Source organism: Podarcis erhardii (assembly GCF_964252035.2).
Source record: "Podarcis erhardii genome assembly, chromosome: 3".
Lineage (NCBI taxonomy): Eukaryota > Metazoa > Chordata > Lepidosauria > Squamata > Lacertidae > Podarcis > Podarcis erhardii.
The window spans coordinates 64,284,992-64,305,091 of record NC_138507.1 but is presented as its reverse complement, the minus strand read 5'-3'; the positions used below and the strand labels follow the sequence as shown (position 1 = coordinate 64,305,091).

At 40.7% G+C, this 20,100-nt stretch overlaps 1 protein-coding gene across 4 annotated transcripts in view; it reads right to left on the bottom strand.

Annotated features, from left to right (window-relative positions):
* PHACTR2 (phosphatase and actin regulator 2) overlaps window positions 1–20,100 on the bottom strand; it is a 91,868-nt gene that overhangs the window by 27,323 nt on the left and 44,445 nt on the right. For all 4 annotated transcript variants that reach the window (XM_081855294.1, XM_081855295.1, XM_081855296.1 and 1 more), the window contains one exon: window positions 7,599–7,766. In XM_081855294.1, coding sequence (XP_081711420.1) covers window positions 7,599–7,766 — 168 coding nt within the window. The remainder of the gene's footprint in view (window positions 1–7,598; window positions 7,767–20,100) is intronic.

Sequence of the window (20,100 nt, the reverse complement as noted above, 5' to 3'; positions counted from 1 at the left end):
GCCTCTTTGGAAAAAAGAAGCCCCCTCAAAAATAGATGTATAAATATATTCAGTTGCAGATGTTTTCAGTTATAAATGTATTAAGTCACAGGCAATACTTTAAAAGCACAAAATAGCCTTTTCTTTATTATTGCATTCACAAAATATGGCTTGTTTTGCAAAAATCAATAAAAATTATTTCCGTATTTTTCACCCCATAGGACGCACTTTTACCCCTCCAAAAATGAAGGGGAAATGTGTGTGTATCCTATGGGGCGAATGCAGGCTTTCGCTGAAGCCTGGAGGGCGAGAGGCATCGGTGCTCACCAACCCCTCTCGCTCTCCAGGCTTCAGGAAGCTATCCGCAAGCCTTGCAAGCCCAGCGGGAGTTCCTGCGGGCTCACAAGGCTTGCGGGCAGCAGCCTGCAGCCCCGGCGAGTGTCCGCAAGCCTTGCACCCGGTGGGAGGTCCTGCCGGGCGCGCAAGGCTTGGGGCCGCAGCCTGCCGCCCGAAGCACGGGGAGCCCTCCTGAGGGCTCCCCGTGCTTCGGGCGAAGTGTCCGCAAGCGTTGCGTGCCCGGTGGGAGGTCCTGCCGGGCGCACGAGGCTTGGGGCCGCAGCCTGCCGCCCGAAGCATGCGGAGCCCTCCGGAGGGCTCCCCATGCTTCGGGCGAGTGTCCGCAAGCCTTGCGCGCCCAGCAGGACCTCCCACCGTGTCCGCAAGGCTTGCGCAAGCTCCGGGGACAGCTGGGAGGCGCAGCGCGTCTTCCCGCTGTCCCCGGACCTGGTCTGCAGGTGGGTGGCGGGGAGAAGAGCACTTCTCCCCGCTGCCGGCCCACAAGCACCTGGGGGGAAATAATTTTTTTCCCCCTTTATTTCCCCCCCAAAAAACTTGGTGCGTCCTATGGGCCGGTGCGTCCTATGCGGCAAAAAATACGGTACTTAAAAAATCATGGAAAATATTGCAGTTCAACAGATATAATGTACTTCAGCTTTATAGGCGACATTCTCTTCTAATATACAGATGCACCCTAGGTTTTGTTTTCACATCCTCTTTTCCAATCACATACTTCTTTATAGAAATATACATATATAACAAAAGAAATAAATGCAAAATGTTTATGATCATGTTTGATCTTAGGAAGTCAGTGAGACAAGTCAGTTTTCCTACTTTGTAGAGAAGCTTATTCATGAATATACGTAGTCAGATAACATATTGCAGCACCTCCATATGCAACTGTATTTTCTTAAGCTGCTAGATAAAAGGTGTTGAATTCCTTAATCATCATTTTGGGGTGCTTTATTGTCCTGTATTCATTGGGTTTCTAAGCAACCCTCCTCACCCCATTTTTCGCTTTTTCTGAACACCAGGGCTTGAACCACCTTCATGCTGCTCTGATACTGCTGCTCTAATCTGGCAGGGCTAATCATCCGCTTGGAAGGTAGTGTCTTAATAAGGACCACTGCCAGCCCGGGACATCCCATTGCTGACAACCCCCTCTATTTGGTGGGGGAGGGAAATGAGTTTGCCAGAAAATTCTGAGTTCAAAAATTTCCTGGAAATTAGGGTAATTCACATTGGGGATGGGGACGGGACTGAATTTGCATTGGAAAACTTTCTGATGCCCTAGATCTTTCTGTTATGTTTGCCAAAAGACTATGTAATTTGTAATTTTGGTAAGATACCCATATTACTGCATTTGAATTATGGAAGAATATATTGTCCAGATATCTGTGCAAGTGTATCTGCTTTTGAATAGCTGTAGGCATTCATGTGCTGAAGTTTCTAAAGTGTTGCATGTTTTTATGACTAAGTTAATAAATAATATTTTTGTGCACATTTTTGTAACTTGTATATTGGTTATATATATTCGCCCAGAAAATGTTTGGAATATTTATAAATATATTTGTATGTATCGATAGGAACACTATAGTTTCGGAGTGTTTGTTACAAAGGTACTGTACATATGTCAGTCATCTGCCTGTTACAGAAAGACCCTAAAGGAGATTTACTGAAATGTGTAGGGCAACTAATATGTATTTATCGCCATCTTAAGACATTATTCTGAGTCAGACCATTGGCTGCTCTGAGCTCTGAGTTTGTCTAGTTTGAAGAATGATAGCTCTCTAAAGTTTCTCTCAGCAAAAATATTCCCAACTCTGCTGCTATTTTTATTTTAACACTTATAGAGTGCCTAACATTTTTCTAAACGCTGTACAGATATTTTAATAAAAGATAAGACAGCTTGTAGCCGGCAAGCAGGGACTAACAGACATGATGCAAAAAAGAAAATGGAATGGAGAGTGAAGAGGGAAAGCAAGCAAATTCAGGAAGTTGGAACAGTATGATCTTTCTAGCAAATCGGGGGGGGGGGGAGCAAGCTCTTTGCAGCTGCTTCTTCTCTAGCTAATGGATAGAGAAACTTTAGTCTTTGTATAGTTAGAAAGTTGATACTACAGAGGGTGATACTACAGAGGGTGCGGTCTCCCAGTGGCCCTTGTTCAGATGGCGATGGCAGAGATCAAAGTGTGCTTCCCTTCAGTTGTGTAATCCCAGTGGCTTGAACCTGGGAATGTCTGCTTCAAACCACATGCTCTTCCACTGACCTATGGCCACTTGAGACAAGTTCCTGCAAAATACTCTCAGCACAAATTGTTCATATCAAGCTCTAAAATGTTACTTTTGGGCATCTAATCTTAAATTCTACTTCCTCAGTTTCTGATGACTTAAAACATTTATACACCTCACTCATTACACTCATGCTTCAGTCTAATTGTGGCTTCTTTAAAGCAAAATGTTACAGGGGATAGATATGGTAATTTAAACATCTGAATTACACCTCACAGACAAGACAGTCTTGTCTTGTCTCACACATTATAATTCACCCCCATTAGCACGCATAGCACTCAAGATTATTCCATAAACAAAAAGACAGGTACTTGCTCTCAAGAAATGTATGGCCTACCACAGAAGGAAGAGAAGGAAAGAGAAAATGTAGGAAGGAAATGTGAGCATGTAGATTTACTTACACCTGAAACTTGATTACAGTAAAGATTATGGGATTAATCCACGTGTCTCAGGGAAAAGATGGGCTCTGGAAGATGAGAGAGAGTGCTCTATAGAAGATGGGAGTTCTAGGCACAGCTGGCAGAAAGAGAGCCACAAAGTCCATCTGCCTTAGGTGACCTTTGTAGCACAAAACACTTTCGATGGATTCTGTGAGGGATGCAGCAGAGTTCACTTTATCCTGAAGTGATGTGAAATGTCACTTTGAGCAGAAGATTCTAGGGGGAAGTAAGGAGCATGGTTTTTCTGTCTGAAGTTTTTCCACGTAAGATTAATAAAGATGAATAAAGATGATGCTGCTGTAATTATACTTGGGTTTTTTATATTATTAATAGAATATTTTGCTTCAGCTAATTAATGTCTCTTGCTGGCAGTGTTATAGTCAAAACACCACAGCTGAACTGTGCTCATTTCCTCCTTCCCACTGTATCACAGCAGCAGCCACCCATCAATTTAAATTCTCCATGAACAAGAGTAGAAGCATTAGATTTATTAATGGTATGGCACCAAATCTGAGCTATGCATAAGGAACAAAAAGTACAGCAAGGAAGCTGTCTAAATACCAGGCACTTTGCATTTATTAAGGCATACTTGTATTTTGATTATATAAAATAGATGGAATCTGAAGCAGAGTAAATGAGACAGCGTAGGCAAAGGTCAAATAATATTGGAGAGATTTAGTGCTTGATAATTTGCCAAAGTGTTCCATCTTATCTTTTTAAAAGTTATGCAGACACATTTCTGTAAGAAACAGTGATTTACTGTTTTGCTATTAAAACTTAAATTAAGAAACATAAAATCAAACGCTTCAACAACACACACTGAGACCATCTGCTTCATTTCAGAATCAAGACAGCTACAGAATATCATTCTGTTGCATTTTAAATAAATGTCATTTTAGAAGTTCAGAGTTCTTCAAGATTTTTCATCTGAGTTAATTGTTTAAAAAGCACTGGGAGAAAATGGAATTACTTCTGGGAAAGTTATGGAACTGAATACAGAAGGCATGCCTTGCTATTTGTATGTGAAGTTACTATGACCAAAGTATTTGTACACAACAGGGATTGTATCTTTGTGAAATATACTTGTGTTCATAGAGTTGGGAAGCTAGAGTGCGGATGTGTCAAGGTGGTAGCTCAGCTCACATAGAAGGTGTTGTTAAAGATGGGAAGTCTTTTGAAAAACGGGATGGGGGGGACTTGAATGCACAACTGTATAAATATAACACACCGCATGGGCCTTTCCTAAGGATAAGCATCTCTTTACAACAGACATATACACCATTTTAAAAAAGGTGGTCTCTTTCATCAGAACATTTCAGTTCTCCTGCAATCCCACAGTTCAAGAAGACCCCTTCTTTCTATCTGACAGCTCTGGCTGGCATTTATATGTCTGCTCAAGTAAACATTTGCCCTATGTGCTCAACAGAGAGCCAGTGTGGTATGGTGCTTAGAGGGCTGGACTGGGACCCGTGGGACCTGGGTTCAAATCCCCACTTGGTGATGTTGGGCCACTACCTGCCTCTTAGACTAACCTACTTCACAAGTTGTTGTTGAGATTAATTGGGAGGGGAGAGAGGAAGAACCACCATGAGCTCCTTGGAGTAAAATGTGGATATAAATAAATATATAAATGTATGATTAATTCTTCACTTTTACTTTAAGAGTCCCCAACCATGCTATTCAGCAGCTGTTAAATCCTCAGGCTCTCTTAATCATGCCATTCTTATTTTTTAAAATGCACTAATCCAACATTCTGAAATACATCCAGATATTTTTGCTTCTCAAAGGTAGACCTGCAGATTCTTCATTTAGATTCGAACTTCCCCTCTGGGATTATAGCATTTGATGCAACCCTCCACTTTCCCTATGGATATTCAAAGGAGGATCTTTTCACTCTAGCCGATAAACTACTGAAATCTCTTCCTCTTCCGAAAGCAGAAACTGATAAGATCCTTCCTAAAGTTTGTTTTTTAGGATGACGAAACTGTGTTTGCTCAGCTTTGCAAAGCGAGCGGCTTGGCAGCACAGATTCAAGATCTACATGGAAAACATGTTACCAAAGGGGGGGGGGGGAATCCATTCATCATTCCCACATCAGTACAAGTTATTTCCATAAGGAATCCTCCATAATTTTAACTGCTCGTATCATGTGCTGTTTACATAGATTTATTCAGCTGCTGGCACAGTATGATCACCTTCCAATATATTTTTGTAAGAAAACTGAGCCTTCCATCCAAGACTGCACCTTTCAATACATGCTGTTTTTCACAGGCCTAATACAAAACAATCAGATTCCCACCCCTGCCCAAGTACTCTGGCTGAGGGCCAGACCACTACACGTAGCTGCATGTTGCATTCCCCTGAGTCCCCCCCCCCTTGTTATTTTAAAAAAGCAAAACAAACTAATAAGCAAAATAAGCTTTGGCAGTCCCCTATCTGAAGTGAAAGAACAATGGGAAAGAGTGCTTAAAAGTTTTCCTCTCAAAACTGCTCCCCAAGGGGGACCCCATTAGAGCAATGTTACATGCATAAGCATAACTGGTAAAATAATAGGGCACAAGCACACAACAAATATGATCTCCCTTGTCCAAGTACAAAACATAACTAAATGCAAATGAATGCCAGTTGAGCCACAGAGGTAAGGTACTGCACAGTATCAGGATCCTACCCTTTGTCTCTAAGGGCGTTATGCTCAGGATGCTTTTATTTCAATTGGGCTTTCCGCTGATGATTAGGGACCCATATCCAACTACATATATATAAGCTTGCTTTTAAGAAATCCTACAAAAGTAAACAACAGGTTCCAGGAAAATAAGTCTGCAAATGTTTTCTTGGGAATGTTCCTGCTTACATGTTTATGTTCCAAGACTTAAATACATCACACCAGGCACAGAAGCAACCTATTGTAAGCAGTGCTTTCTGAATCTAGTTCTGCTCTAATAGACCAGAAAAATGAAAAGTACTTTTTGAAGGTGACATTTGGAAAAACAGACTGGATGTCCACATTCCATATAACTGTAAAAAGAGAGAATTAATGCCTGCGTACCTTACAGGGGTGTTTCCAGGTGCTGTGAGATGCTTTTAATGTGATTTACAGTTTGGCAAGAACTACAAAACATAAGTTGTTTTACTATTAAAATTTCCCATGTTGTAAAAAAAAAAAAATACCACTGTGATCAGGTACATTTTAATTATGTCTCCTTTGTTATATCACCACACTGCCTGATCTTCTCTCTCTTTTTTTTGTCCAAATCTATTAGACATCAGAACAATTCTTAACTGCTTCAGTGTGTCTGGGAAGAAATTTAGTCCATGAGCGAGAAAGATGGGTGGGTGGAAGAGGCCAAGAAGAGGAATGGAAGGTTAACAGGTTATTAAGACAATGGTGACAGACAGAAATTGGCAAGGGACTAGAACAAATTGTCTTAAAGAGACCATAGGCTGGGACTGACAGCAAGCAGAAAAAAGTTACATAATATGCACAGAACAATCAGTCACACAATCTTCTTTTGAATTGGTATGGAATAATGCATAGGCTGCAGAAGATATAGCTGATCTATCTTTGGTGGGGCACAGGCCAATTAAAATACCAAAACAATAAAATTACATAGGATAAGCTGGCCAAGATAAAATGCCTGAAAATTAAAAGCTTGTGAGGGGAAAGAGAATGCCAAGAGGTCATTCTACAGACAAGGTGCCATATCTAAAAATGTCTGGTGCAGTCTCTCTTCTCTTTTTAATGTGCAGCATGCTTTTCAGATCTAGCTTCTGAAAGGAGTAAAGGTATGAAACCAGAAACAATTAGAGTCAAAAGACCTTGAAATGAGGAACAGGGTGGCAGAGTTGAAGCACTGCAGGGATAGAAAAGGGAGATTACTAGCTGTTCCATATGGAACTGTGGTCACAGAAATATTTGAGACATGTGACATATAGAGCTAAAGAAACAGTTCTTTCTTTTGGGGTCAATACATCTAACAGAGACCAGCATGCAAATCCCTACTTGGCCACGAAGCTCACTTGGTGACGTTGGACCAGTCACTGTCTCTTAGCTCTAACCTACATCATGGGGTTGCTGCGAGGACTCAAGTGGAAGGTGGGAAACCATGTATACCACCTTAGGCTCTTTGGAGGAAAGGCGGGATATAAATGCAGCAAATAAATAAATAAAATAAGCAATTAATCAACATGGGGTTTTTTTTTTGGTCCAAATCTATTAGACATCAGAACAATTCTTAACTGGTTCAGTGTGTCTGAGAAGGAATTTAGTCCATGAGGGAGAAAGATGAGTAGGTGGAAGAGGCCAAGAAGAGGAATGGAAGGTTAACAGGTTATTAAGACAATGGTGACAGACAGAAATTGGCAAGGGACTAGAACAAATTGTCTTAAAGACACCATAGGCTGGGGCTGACAGCAAGCAGAAAAAAAGTTACATAATATGCACAGAACAAGTCACACAATCTTATTTTGAATTGGTATGGAATAATGCAACTAATCAACAATAACCTTTCCCAGTCACCACCAAGTAACCTCTGCCACTGCCCAAAGTGATACCTGCTGATGTTTCTTTAAATTTTTCACTGGTCTTCTTCTTCCGCCACTTCCATGGTTTGAAGATTTTGCCAATAGTAGAAAGTTTGCCTTTCCTCTTGAAAGAAGGACTTCGGGATGCTGGGTTTGGCCCATCTGAGTTTGCAATTGATGTCTTGTCTATCCCATCAACTATATATATAAAAACAAACAAACCAGCAAGCAGCATGTTAGGTTACCAAAACCTGTAGAACAACAGTCATTTTTTAAAACATGCAAAATAATGAGGAGAAAAATAGCAGCCACTTCACAGTATGTGGCAATATACATTTAACACATTCTAAATAACTTCAGACATACCTAACAATGAAAATGTGATTAAGTATCACAAAATATTTGTAAGTACATTCTAGTTCAGAACTGTAAAAGATAACGGCAAATGCTGAACCAGCACTCTGAATAAATCCAGAACCCAAGCAGCCTTCCAGATATGCTAACATCAAACTTTCAGCATTATGTTGTAAACAGCAAGGTCTAACATAATTAATATTCAAATCAAAGCTGCTATTCTTAGTACTCCAGGTACCACATGCTGCTCCAAAGTGCCACAAGTGCCACATTGTCTACTGCCCCACTTTTATGGTGAGCCCATTAAAAAGCAACAAACAAATATGACATGTGAGGCACACAAAGAAATGTCAAACATGGAGGATGGACAATATAACTACAAAATGTAGATACAAGTTCAAAGTAACATGGCTGTCATTAAAAGCACTTGTAGATCCTACGAAAAATATCTATTTCCAAGTTTAGCATAATTTAACTTTTTCCAGATTTCAGTTGTTCCCTAAAAGCAATCCAGGATTCAAAAGCACTGAAGTGTGCTTGATTTTCTCTGAGTTGTACCTACAGAATCTACAATTAACTTTTATTACATGGACTACAAGTGACTAAGGAATGCTATCATTTTTATTGTCTGTGATCAGTACACTTAGGTAATGTAAAGAGCACAAGCCCCTTTGCTCTTTAGACCTCATCGTTTTAAAAAAAAACGCTCTCCTTCCTTCTCTAGAACCCTCATGACTCAGACATCCTCTTTACTGCTGTACTGTTACACAGGATATTTTTAGGCAATCCATCCTGTGCATATTGTCATTATTTTTCACCAGACAATGCTATTCAGCTTCTCACAAAAGCAGCCTAATAGCTATGTATGCAGATAACAGTTTTGATGAAGGAATGACAAGCATAGGTCAGTGATAAGCTGCAGAGGCCAGGAATATCTATAGTTATTATTTTATCATTTGTTTATATAGCACTTCTAATATGCACCACACTTGACAAACAGGATAGAGCACAGAATGTCCAGCTGAGAACAGAGAAGGGAGAAAAGCAGGGGCACAACACAGCAGCAGAGGCCAGAAGGAGCAGCAGCTAAGAGACAGACACAAGAGCAATGCAGGAAGGACTACACATTGTTTAGCAACTTCCTACATAGGTACATTGGAACTGAACCTGTTATCAGCCACATTTGCTCTCCACCTATCTACACACATCTCTCCAACTAGTATCAGAGGGTCACAAGTTTGTTAAACCTTCAGATCATTTTGTTTTATTATGCTGTTATTTCACAGGCAGTCTCACCAGGCCCTAATGAAATATTAATTCATGGTGCCCAAGGCCTGGTTCATATATTCATTTCACCTGATTTCTCTACACTTACTTTAACATATACCTATGTCTCAATGCAGTCTTCCCATCCCATATCCCTGTCCTCCCATTCCTTGTCACGGCCTGGTCCATGGAATGTCCATGCACCTCAGGAAAAGCAGCGAAACACAGGGTTCTGTTATGCCTATATGGGTCATTCCACATGCAGGCAACTGCACTGGCAGTGGGCTGGATCAAACTCTGTGATAAAATATGAAAGTTCTCTCTGTGGTGGCTCATTCACAAATGCAATTCATCACTTGATTTATAGTAATAAAGTCAGGAATGTGCATTTTGCATCAACCCTAATGCAGCTTAATCAACATATTCAGAGCTTCATACTGTTCCAGTTCAGCAACAAGAACAACTCATAGTCTTAGTTTGCATACACAATGGTACCTCGGGTTACAAACGCTTCGGGTTACAAACGCTTCGGGTTACAGACTCCGCTAACTCAGAAGTAGTACCTTGGGTTGAGAACTTTACCTCAGGATGAGAACAGAAATTGCGTGGCAGCAGTGGGAGGCCGCATTAGCTAAAGTGGTACCTCAGGTTAAGAACAGTTTCAGGTTAAGAACGGACCTCCAGAACGAATTAAGTTCTTAACCAGAGGTACCACTGTAGTGCTAAACTATGGTTTAGTCACTAGGCCAGGGATGCAAGGATAAGGTGAAGTGAGCCTCAGGCTCATGTGCCTCCCAGCCTAACTCCACCTCTGGTGTGGCTACAAGGAGACTGGAAGCTTCTGCTTCCATTTTTTATTAATGCTCAATGGAGGTGATTTAGCTTTGGAAACAAAACAGCTTCATAAACTTAGGTTTTGAAGTTGACTCAGTTTCAATTAACTATTGCTGAGACATCCAGGTTGAGACCATGGCTGTCAAGTGTCCCTTATTTGAAGGGACAGTCCCTTATTCTAGCGCCATGTCCCACTGCTGTCCCTTATTGATGGATGTCCCTTAAATGTCCCTTAAATGATGTCACTTAAATTTCAAAGGAAGCAGCTCCTCTCCCTCCCTCCCTGCCAGCCAGGGAGGAGGGAGGATCCAACTGTGTTGCTTGGCTGCGTTACTCACCCAATAAGAAGTCTAAGAACGACTGGGGGGTGGAGCTTGCATGCCTTGTGTGTGGCTAGTTAATGCAAGCTGAGGGGTTTTTTGAATGCTGGATGCCATTTTGTTGCACGTGCAGCTGCAAACTTTGCAGTGCAAAGCCAGGCCGAGGAGCCATCTTAAGTTGAGGCTGCATAGGCCTTGTGGTGCATGTGATTCAGATTCTATTCAGTTGAACCTCTGGTTACAAAGTTGGTTGGACAGTGTTCTCGAAGCTACCCAGCATGAGTTTGACCAGACTGCAGGAGGACAGGAAGACTGGAGTGCCTGGAACAGGTGAGGCTGCAGGTCCCTTATTTTGGCTGCTGGTCCCTTATTTTCAAGGCTACTGGTCCCTTATTTTCAAATCTGTAAGTTGACAGCTATGGTTGAGACATTATGACAAACTGCAATATTGTAAACCACCCTGTGATCCTTGGATGAAGGGTCGTAAATGACTCAAAATAGTCTAACATAGAAGTGAAAGCTTCTAAACTCTTCCTTGGGGTTATGGAAGAGATAGTGGGGAGAGCAAAAGCTCAAGAGTCACTTACCATTATGTGCGAACACAGCCACATAGTTTCTCACAGAGCATCCCAGTTTAAATTATATTTTTGTTCCTATCTCCAGAACAAACCCCTACAGAGTTTTATTAGAGAAAGCATTGCTATATACAAGTTGCAGAGAACCCCCTTGCCCATTTTGTTTTCTGGGACTGAAGAGGAAAAAGAAATATAGCTAACTTGTAATGGGTAGAGTTATACAAAAGATAAGGCTGTACTGTACTTCAAGAGCAGATCAGCACTACTGGCTTCCATGCATTTTTCTTCACCTCGCTATACAACTGTTAACTTCAGGAAGTTCTTTGAGCTAAGTGTTCTGACAGCATTTTAATTAAAGGAAAGGGAAAAGGTTGAGTATTAATGTGGGTGGTTGAATAGTAGTTTCCAGATGGGGCTGCCAATGCTGAAAAATGTTAATTAGGCCTCCTGCTAGAGAAGAGATTAAAAATGTAGGTAGCAGTGCTTGCAAATGAACCCTGATTTCTGCCGTAATATTGAGAAGGTGGGTAGAGAAGATCCTCTCATCTTTCTTGGGTTTATGATATAAAGATGGGGTCTCAACACACACACACACATTCTGTTAAATATTATGATTTTTAACCCTGAAATAGTTCACTGAAAAAACCAACACATTTTACCATAGCAGTGTTTGCTCTTTCAGAGTTCAGAAATGATTTCACAGGATTAATTTTTATGCTTTATATCTTCAGTACACATGGATTATTTTTCTTCATATATATATATACATATACATATGTATGTGTGTATATATATATATATATATATATAAATATATATATGTATATATATATTCCCTCCCTTGCTGATTTTCTCTCCTACTTGCTCACCCCTCCCCCACAATATTCCTTGTGAAATCTGGAAACGTTGCTTAACTGCCAAGATAAACCTTTCTGTATGCAACATGCCCTCCTGACTGTTTCAGGAGACACATTCACATGAATAATGTAACATGTGATCCAAGGACACAACTATGGCTTGATGCCCAGAGAGGTGGCCATGTCTCTTCTAACAATAATAACAAGTCTTGTGCCACCTTGTACAACCCTTAAAGATTAAGGGTTTTGTCAATAGAACTTAAATCCCACTTAAGACCAACCCTAATAAATGTATTCTGGATTAAGCTGGGGTTGCAATATTTCAAGCAGTGAAAATCCGGACAGAAAAGTTGTTGAGCTTTTCTTAGTTGAACTCTTCTTTTTTTTCTTCTTTTTTGCAAAATGCAGTATTCTGGATATGTCCAGGAAATCCCAGATGTACGGCAACCCTAATTAAGCTTTTGTAGGCTGGATGTAACTGGAATAGTCAGAATTGCAGTCAAAATGGAAACTGAAGCCAAAATATCTGCAAAGTCACACATAACATTCTTCACGCATTTGTATCCCCAAGGTTTGTTGGGATATGGAGAAAAGTCCTGACCACATGAACTAGCCTTCTGCCTAATTCCTTTAAGAGTTTCCCCCCTCCCACCACATCATTTGTAACCTGCCAACCTTTTAACCTGCTTAGGTCTAAAAAGAACCCAAAATAGTGCCAAATCAATAGGTATTTGTAATAAACCACAACAGCATGATTTTTTTTTATATACATCTTTCAGCAGTACAACACTAATAATGAAGACTAGATATAAAGAAATGAAACCAAAAACGATACAGAAAAATGCTCTTGTTTGAAAAGCAGAATGTGAAAACCAGCATTTTCGTTCTTTTACCAATAAAAGGAGAAACTAAGAGAGCAAAGCACAGTGTTTATGTATCTTGATTTGGCAGGACATAGATGACATCTTCTCCTCCCGTCAGTTCAACTCATAGTGGTTCTGTGTTTGGCCCGGATCACTTGGTCTCTTCCTGAACTGGCTGACATCCCAGGAAAGTTAAAGCCAACAAGAGTTGTGCAGAAGGAAAGACTTTGGATGCTCCCCCTAAATTGAACTAAGAGCAGACTCTGACCAGTAACTCATAGGAAGCACTGTAATGGTTCAGGAGAGTTTAAAGTGTTTTTTGGACTTTCAAGAGAGGACCTAGAGGAACACCACACGTTTTCTTTGCATTACAGGAATGCAGTGTCTACCAGAAGCTGAGGCTTTTATCATTTGTTTCCTGCAGCTTAACATCAATTTGTCCCTCTCCTTATAAATTCTTAATTCTATAGTTCCGAGAATGTACAGGAAGCTCGAAATGGCTCTGTTCCAGTCACTAGCAACAGGTGAATTAGTCTACTCACATCAATCCTGCGTGTGTCTTATATTTGCATCCCTGCAATTTGCAGCCAGTGGTTTAAGTCCTGCCATCTGGTGCACCAGGAACAAGTCAGCTTCATCTTACGCATGACAGCGCTTTAGGTATTTGAAGACCACTGTAATGTCTCTCCTTAATCTTCCTTGGAGGTTTTTAAACAGGGGGGGGGGAGGCATCTGCCAGGGATTCTTAAGCTGTGATTCCTGCACTGCAGGGGGCTGGACTAGATGACCCTTGGGATTCTTTCCAACTTTACAATTCTGTAGTTCTATGATTCTCTTCTCCACGATCAACATATTAAACTCTTTCAACTAAGACATAGCTTCCAGACCCCCCATTATTCTGAGTGTTCCCACAGGGATTTATTCCAGTTTGTCCAGGTACTTCTTAAAATTTAGTACCCAGAACTGAGTACTAGCACTCTAAAGGTGCCCCAACCAGCCAAAGTGTTCATATCCAAGGAGGGAAAGCCGCAACAGTTCAAATCACAAGTCCAGTTATTAAAATAATTGTTTCATTCCTTAAAACCACTGTTCACAGTACGGAATTAATTGCCCAACAGAGTTCCCTCCCCCAAATCAGCTTAACACATTATTCAGATTAAATGGGATAATCAATCTTGTTGCTAGCCTGCTGGTGGTTACTCTTTAATAGCAATCACAGCTAACGTAATTCTAAATCTGATTCATATTTATTGGGTAAAATGATGTTAAAGAGTTGTGGACAGCAGATTTTTGTTAAAACAAATCAACTGATGATGGACAAAAGATCCAAAATATGGTTAGGTATCTTCAAAAATGTATCCAATGTTAAAAATCTGCTACCTTGGTTGGATATTGATGTATTTGCCACGTGACATTCCAAATCAGGAGCACAGCATCTAGAGGTGGAATATTAGATGTAACGTGGTGCTTTCAGCCATGAAGGCTTGTTCTGCTTTTTTCATTAAAAAAAGTCTAGGACAGGGCTGCAAGTGGTCTCTAAAAGAATGAAGCTTACAAGTTCTCATGAGAACCCACTCAGCCACAATTTCCATGTAAACTCTTATGCCTACGGAAGCAAGATTGAAGCCCAAAAATGTATTACACCACTTCTGGTGGTTCCCCGCATCCCCAAGCGTCAGTTGACCTTCACTAGGGACCAAGCCTTTAGTACAGCAGGCGCTGCCTTGTGGCACTCCCTACCAGAAGCGCTTCAGCAGGAACCATCCCTTCCTTCTTTCAGATGCTTCAACTATATTGTTTGAGGCCTTTGCAATATAAAATGTTCTCTTGTTAACCAGTCAGTGGATTGGATGCTTTTTTGCCGATTTTATTCTATGTTGTAAACGCACCTTGATATATTTTTATGAACGTGTGGATTATAATAAACAAAATATTATAAACATCAATTTAATGGTTGACAATTGACTATGGGGTTTTCATAATTCATAATTTCAGAGCAGTCATATCACTGAACCAGGTGCAACATAATTCCAAACCTACTGTACTTTAATCAAATAAAGTAAAGGTAAAGGACCCCTGACAGTTAAGTCCAGTCCAGTTGCGACGCTCATCTCGCTTTACAGGCCAAGGGAGCTGGTGTTTGTCCGCAGACAGTTTTTCCTGGTCATGTGGCCAGCATGATTAAGCCGCTTCTGGCGCAATGGAACACCAAAACCAGAGCAGCGCACGGAAACGCTGTTTACCTTCCCGCCGGAGCGGTACCTATTTATCTACTTGCACTGTTTGGCGTGCTTTCAAACTGCTAGGTTGGCAGGAGCTGTGACCGAGCAACAGGAGCTTACCCTGTTGCGGGGATTCGAACTGCCGACCTTCTGATCAGCAAGCCTAAGAGGCTCTGTGGTTTAGACTACAGCGCCACCTGCATCCCTAACTTTAATCCGTAATATGTAGTCTAATTCTGTTTTGTCATAAAAGATGGCTGCTGCAGTGGCTGTGGCTGCACTAGCACCAACTGGTCAATTTCCTACTCTCTGCAAACTCACCAACAACAATGGGTAGTGTTATATGGTCAGTTTGGACTAGCAAAAGATGCTTCTGTTCAAGGAAGGCATAGCCACCCAATTTCCCCCCTCCACCTAGCACACAGCACTCCCCCAAAAAACTGCTCCCTAGGCTTGGGGTCGTCACCCAGAACTGTGGAGAGCAAGAAGGAGCACTTTCTGCTAGTACAAAATCACCAATGGATACAACTCAAAGGTTGACATAAAAGTATCAAAGGAACTCTGGCAGCAACCTGTCCAAATAATTCAGTTTGCCAGCTCTAAATTTTAGATCACATTTGGTCATGTGCAAAGGTATATAGTTGCTGTTTTTAATGAATCTTTTTTCTCTTTGAAGAAGAACAGGGATCCTGTCAAGGCCAATGATGGTTCCTTTCCTACAGAACAGAGGAAGCTGAGCCAGTCAGAGACCCATTTTATCAGGCATCACATTTCACTCATGGCAAACAGCTGTTTCATTTAATGTTTCAAGTTCTCTACTAAGGAAAGGGGGATGGCGAGGGGCGGGGAAGACAGAAACACACTCAGAGCAGTCTCTCCCGTCCAACTTCTTTACCAAATTAATACAGAGGTATCACATTGAAAAGCCATCCCTGGAAATTAAAGGGCTTAACAACAAAGGACTATAGCTATACGCAATCATCTCTGCATTTAACATCATAAACTGTAATCGCAAATATCAAGATTATAAAAAAGGTTTAATTTACAGAGATTTAAAAAACATAATTTTATGTGATTTAGCTTTTTAATTTTTTATGGATTGTAGGCAAGCAAAAACAACGCAAGCTCCCTTCTCTCCCTCCCCTCCCCCTATGCCAGCTGTCGGCACATCTCAGTCCCATTCTTTCTCACTACAGAAACAGCCAAAGTGGTATGATGGCTCTCTGATGGCCTCCTATGTACCATCATTTCTGTTACAACACTGAAAATGTATCATTGGCATTGTTACTCCTGTCTGGAATGCAATGCTGACATCACCTCTTAGCCATAACTATAAAAACAGAGCAGTTGATTGAAGAAATGTTTATATGGCAAACAATGGCCACACACCACTTGTGACAGAGGGAAACACACAAACACACACACAGAGAGTGAGCTCTTCTGTCCACAGTTGTTTTCAGGCAGGCATATAACCATCCCACTTCTTCTCTGCTGCATATAACAGCAATGCAATGCATTTTTGTCATGGTATTCAGTGTGTACTGTCACCTCTTTTTCTGTTGCCCATGGCAGCCATTTTGTGCTGGCACCTACAGCATTTTTATCCATATATGAGTACCAGCACACCATTGTTTTACCTCAAAAAAGGAACATGCCCACAGTCGCTATCTATGCTTTTTACTGGAATACCAGTAACAGGACTCTACTTACTGTGTAGTAGAGTCATAACACACTTAATTTATTCCTCTGGATGTTTATGCATGACTAAATTAAGAAAAAGCACTGTATTCCCTCATTACTAGTAGCATTTGTTTTTATATTTGGTGCCCGGAGCAGGAAGAGTATTAACAGCGTGAAGCTGCAAAAACTCCATAGGAAAAACCACCACATTCACCAGGAGGATTCTGAAACAGATTATTGATATGGCCTCTTCTTGTCTTTGACTCTATTAAATATAGGCTTCTAGTTCATATTCCTAGTTCTTCATTCTTGGTACATTCAACAGCATCAAGAATTTTCATTCTAATTAATGGTTAGATAGTGGCATATAATTCTAATGATGGTTAAATTTCAGCACATTTAAAATACTCAGAGTTCAAGGCACCGAAACTTTTGGGTATACTTTACCCAAGGATAAAGAATGGTATCTAACCAATGCCTACTCTACTCCGAGTATGGGTTGTTTGTTTTTAAGGTAGAATCTTTAATGCACATGTAAACAGCTAATACTCTCAACATAAGACAAGGGCTTCTGCTGTCACACATCTCTTCCTCCATTTCTAGGTCGTATACTAATGTTTCCTGATTTCAGGGAAAAATGTATTTTACTCCCATTGCTACCCCAAGAAAGACACTAAAGTTTTATGCTTTAATATTTACAGCTGGTATTGTAGGCATGGTGGCTTCAATACAAAATGGCAAACCCTTTAATGGTTTGTGTAAAGTTAAAAACCCTTTAATGGTATGTGTAAAGTTATTCATTTAAAGCCTTGATTAACTGATCACTGGAAAACAGTTTTATCAGGGAGGGCTCAGTTAACAGCATGCTTCTTCATTAATTTATTTTTGCCTGTTTTAGCCTCATAATCAGCGGGGGGGGGGGGTCTAAAAAAAACTTTAGAGGTACTCTCATTTTCCTACTCATATTGAAATACTGCCCCTCAATGAGGCCAAACTTAGATTCACAAAATGTTTAGGGTATATGTACCCCTGCATCCCTCCATAAAAAAGCACTGCTCACAATAAATATGAAAACCAGTTTCATATGAATGCTAGGAATGGGGATGGAAAGCCAAATTTTATTTTGGTAAGAATAAACTTCTTATCTTGTGGAAAATCCATTTAGACCTGTTTTGTGTGGAAAAGCAAAAGAACTACAGGTGAACCTAATTTACTGTCAAGTAATCCAAAAGTACAGTGCAGATCTTACATTTTCATACCTCAAAGAGAAAGTGTGCGAGCATTACCAGTTGCTAAAACAGAAGTCAAGCTGGGGGATGACAAGAAGGAACAATCTGGGCTGGATCACTACACTGTGATTCATGCTTGCAGTTTGAATGTGTGAACTCATCTTATCATCGCTTGAATTCTTCCTAATATAAATGTTCCATCTGGCATTTGTTTTCCCTAGGCACCAAACTAGGCATAGCCTATGCATATGTTAGTCATGTGTAGGGCAACATGCTGAATCAGGAGCAAGGCTAGGCTTTTTTACCCTGTCTCCAACATCTCATCTGATTTCTCCGACAATGCAGCTGGCTGTAAAGAAACTTAAGTGTGTGAGCGAGCTCTTGATCACATGTGGGTCCTCTGCGCAACTGAGGCACTAGGACAGACAACCATGTGCAATGTGTGGTCAACAAGAGAAAAGCAGATGGGATGTTGACAGTGAGGCTAAAAACCACGACCCCACTCCTGATTCGACATGGCTTTGCCCTACATGCAAGCAAGTCATGCATGGGGCTATGACAGTGGCAGATCATAAACAGATGCCCTCATACTTAAAAGATCATAAGAGAAATCTCATACTGAGGAATATTTAAAGTATTAAGGAATTACTGCAGTGTATTATATGTAGGGCTGTGGAATGCTCTCCCCTGGGTAGTTCAGCTGGTGCCTTCATTATACACCTTTAGCCGCCAGGTGAAAACAGACCTCTTTAAACAGGCCTTGGGCTGATTAACTTCCTATGCCCTATTAAATGTGTTTTTGGAAGGGGAGAGGGGAGAGGGGAGGGAGTTTTTGTTTTTATTATGTATTTTGTGTTTTTATCTTGTATTTTTATGCTGTAAACCATCCTACGGATGAAGGGCAGTATACAATTGTAATTAATTAATTGATTAATTGATTAATTTGGGGGAAGTACACTGGCAGAAGAAGGCGACCACAATAAACCAAAACCCAGATGCTAGGTCATATAATATATTTAAATTTATTTTATTTTATTTTGACCAAAACAATGGAGGCCAGGTACGCATCAGTTAGGTGGAGGAAATGTTTGGTTTGCTGATGTGAACCAAACTGGTCCGTACTGTCTTGGAACCTTGCACTTTCCCCTCACCAACCAATAGACATTTGATCCAAGAAAGAAAGAAAGTTAAGCAGACAACAGAGATGTGATTTTAATTTCATTGCAAATACCTTCTCTGTGTCTTGCCAGTAACGAAGAAGCTGGTATGGAAGGAAAGAACAAGCTGTTGAATCTATGAGGTTTTTCTTTTTGTTTTTTTTAAACCTTTTCTCCCGCAATGTTTCAGCATATTCTAATCTTTAAGTGGCTTATAGCACATAATTAAAATAAAATAAAATAACTCCCAAGTTATAGCAATGTATTCTGCTTCACAGAAACATGTGTTTAAAAAATCAGGAGCCAGAAGTAGTTATTTTTATACTCTACAGTTTTAAATTGCTTCCGAACAAGTAAGTTTATCTTTCTCATGCATTTAAAAAGGAGTGGTTGGTGACATTTTTAAACCCATCAAGGCCCAACAAAAGGTTAGTCACCAGTATTTTGCAAAACATTCTTTATCTGATTCTATTCCTGTTTCTGCACACTGTCAACTATTTCTTTCCTTTTAAGTTTACAGGGGTTTTTTTTGGGGGGGGGGTAGTGCTTTAAGTAAGTAGCCTGGAAACTCTGGCAATTTATACCCTAAGACTACAACAGCAGCCTACCAAATAAATATCCCCTTTGCCAAATCCATAACCCTACATTACACATACAAATGTATTCTGCTAGCAGCACTTTGCAGAGTGGAGCAGCAAGGGAATATTGCACTCATTTTCTATGACATCACAGTCAAAACAGAATCCACAGGCAGATTACCATTCATTAACACTCCTCTGAATTTATGTACCAGAAATGTGTCCAATTTGAGAAGGGATGTGTGTATGCATGCCACTGTTCCATAGTAACTCTTCAGTAGTCCTGCCTTCAAACATATAAATATGGGGTGCAACAGTGTGAGCTTAATTTGGCGAAATATTGAAAGGAAAAACACCAGAACAAAGGAAGGGGGAGAGGCGGGGTCATGGCCTAGGGAGAGTCCTGCGGGCCAGACAGAGAAGCCTAGAGGGCTGTGCCTGACCCCTAGGCCTGATGTTCTCCACCCCGGAATATAGACTTCTATTTATATCTCACTACCTGAGCTGTGGGGACGCAGGTGGCGCTGTGGGTTAAACCACAGAGCCTAGGACTTGCTGATCAGAAGGTCAGCGGTTCGAATCCCCATGACGGGGTGA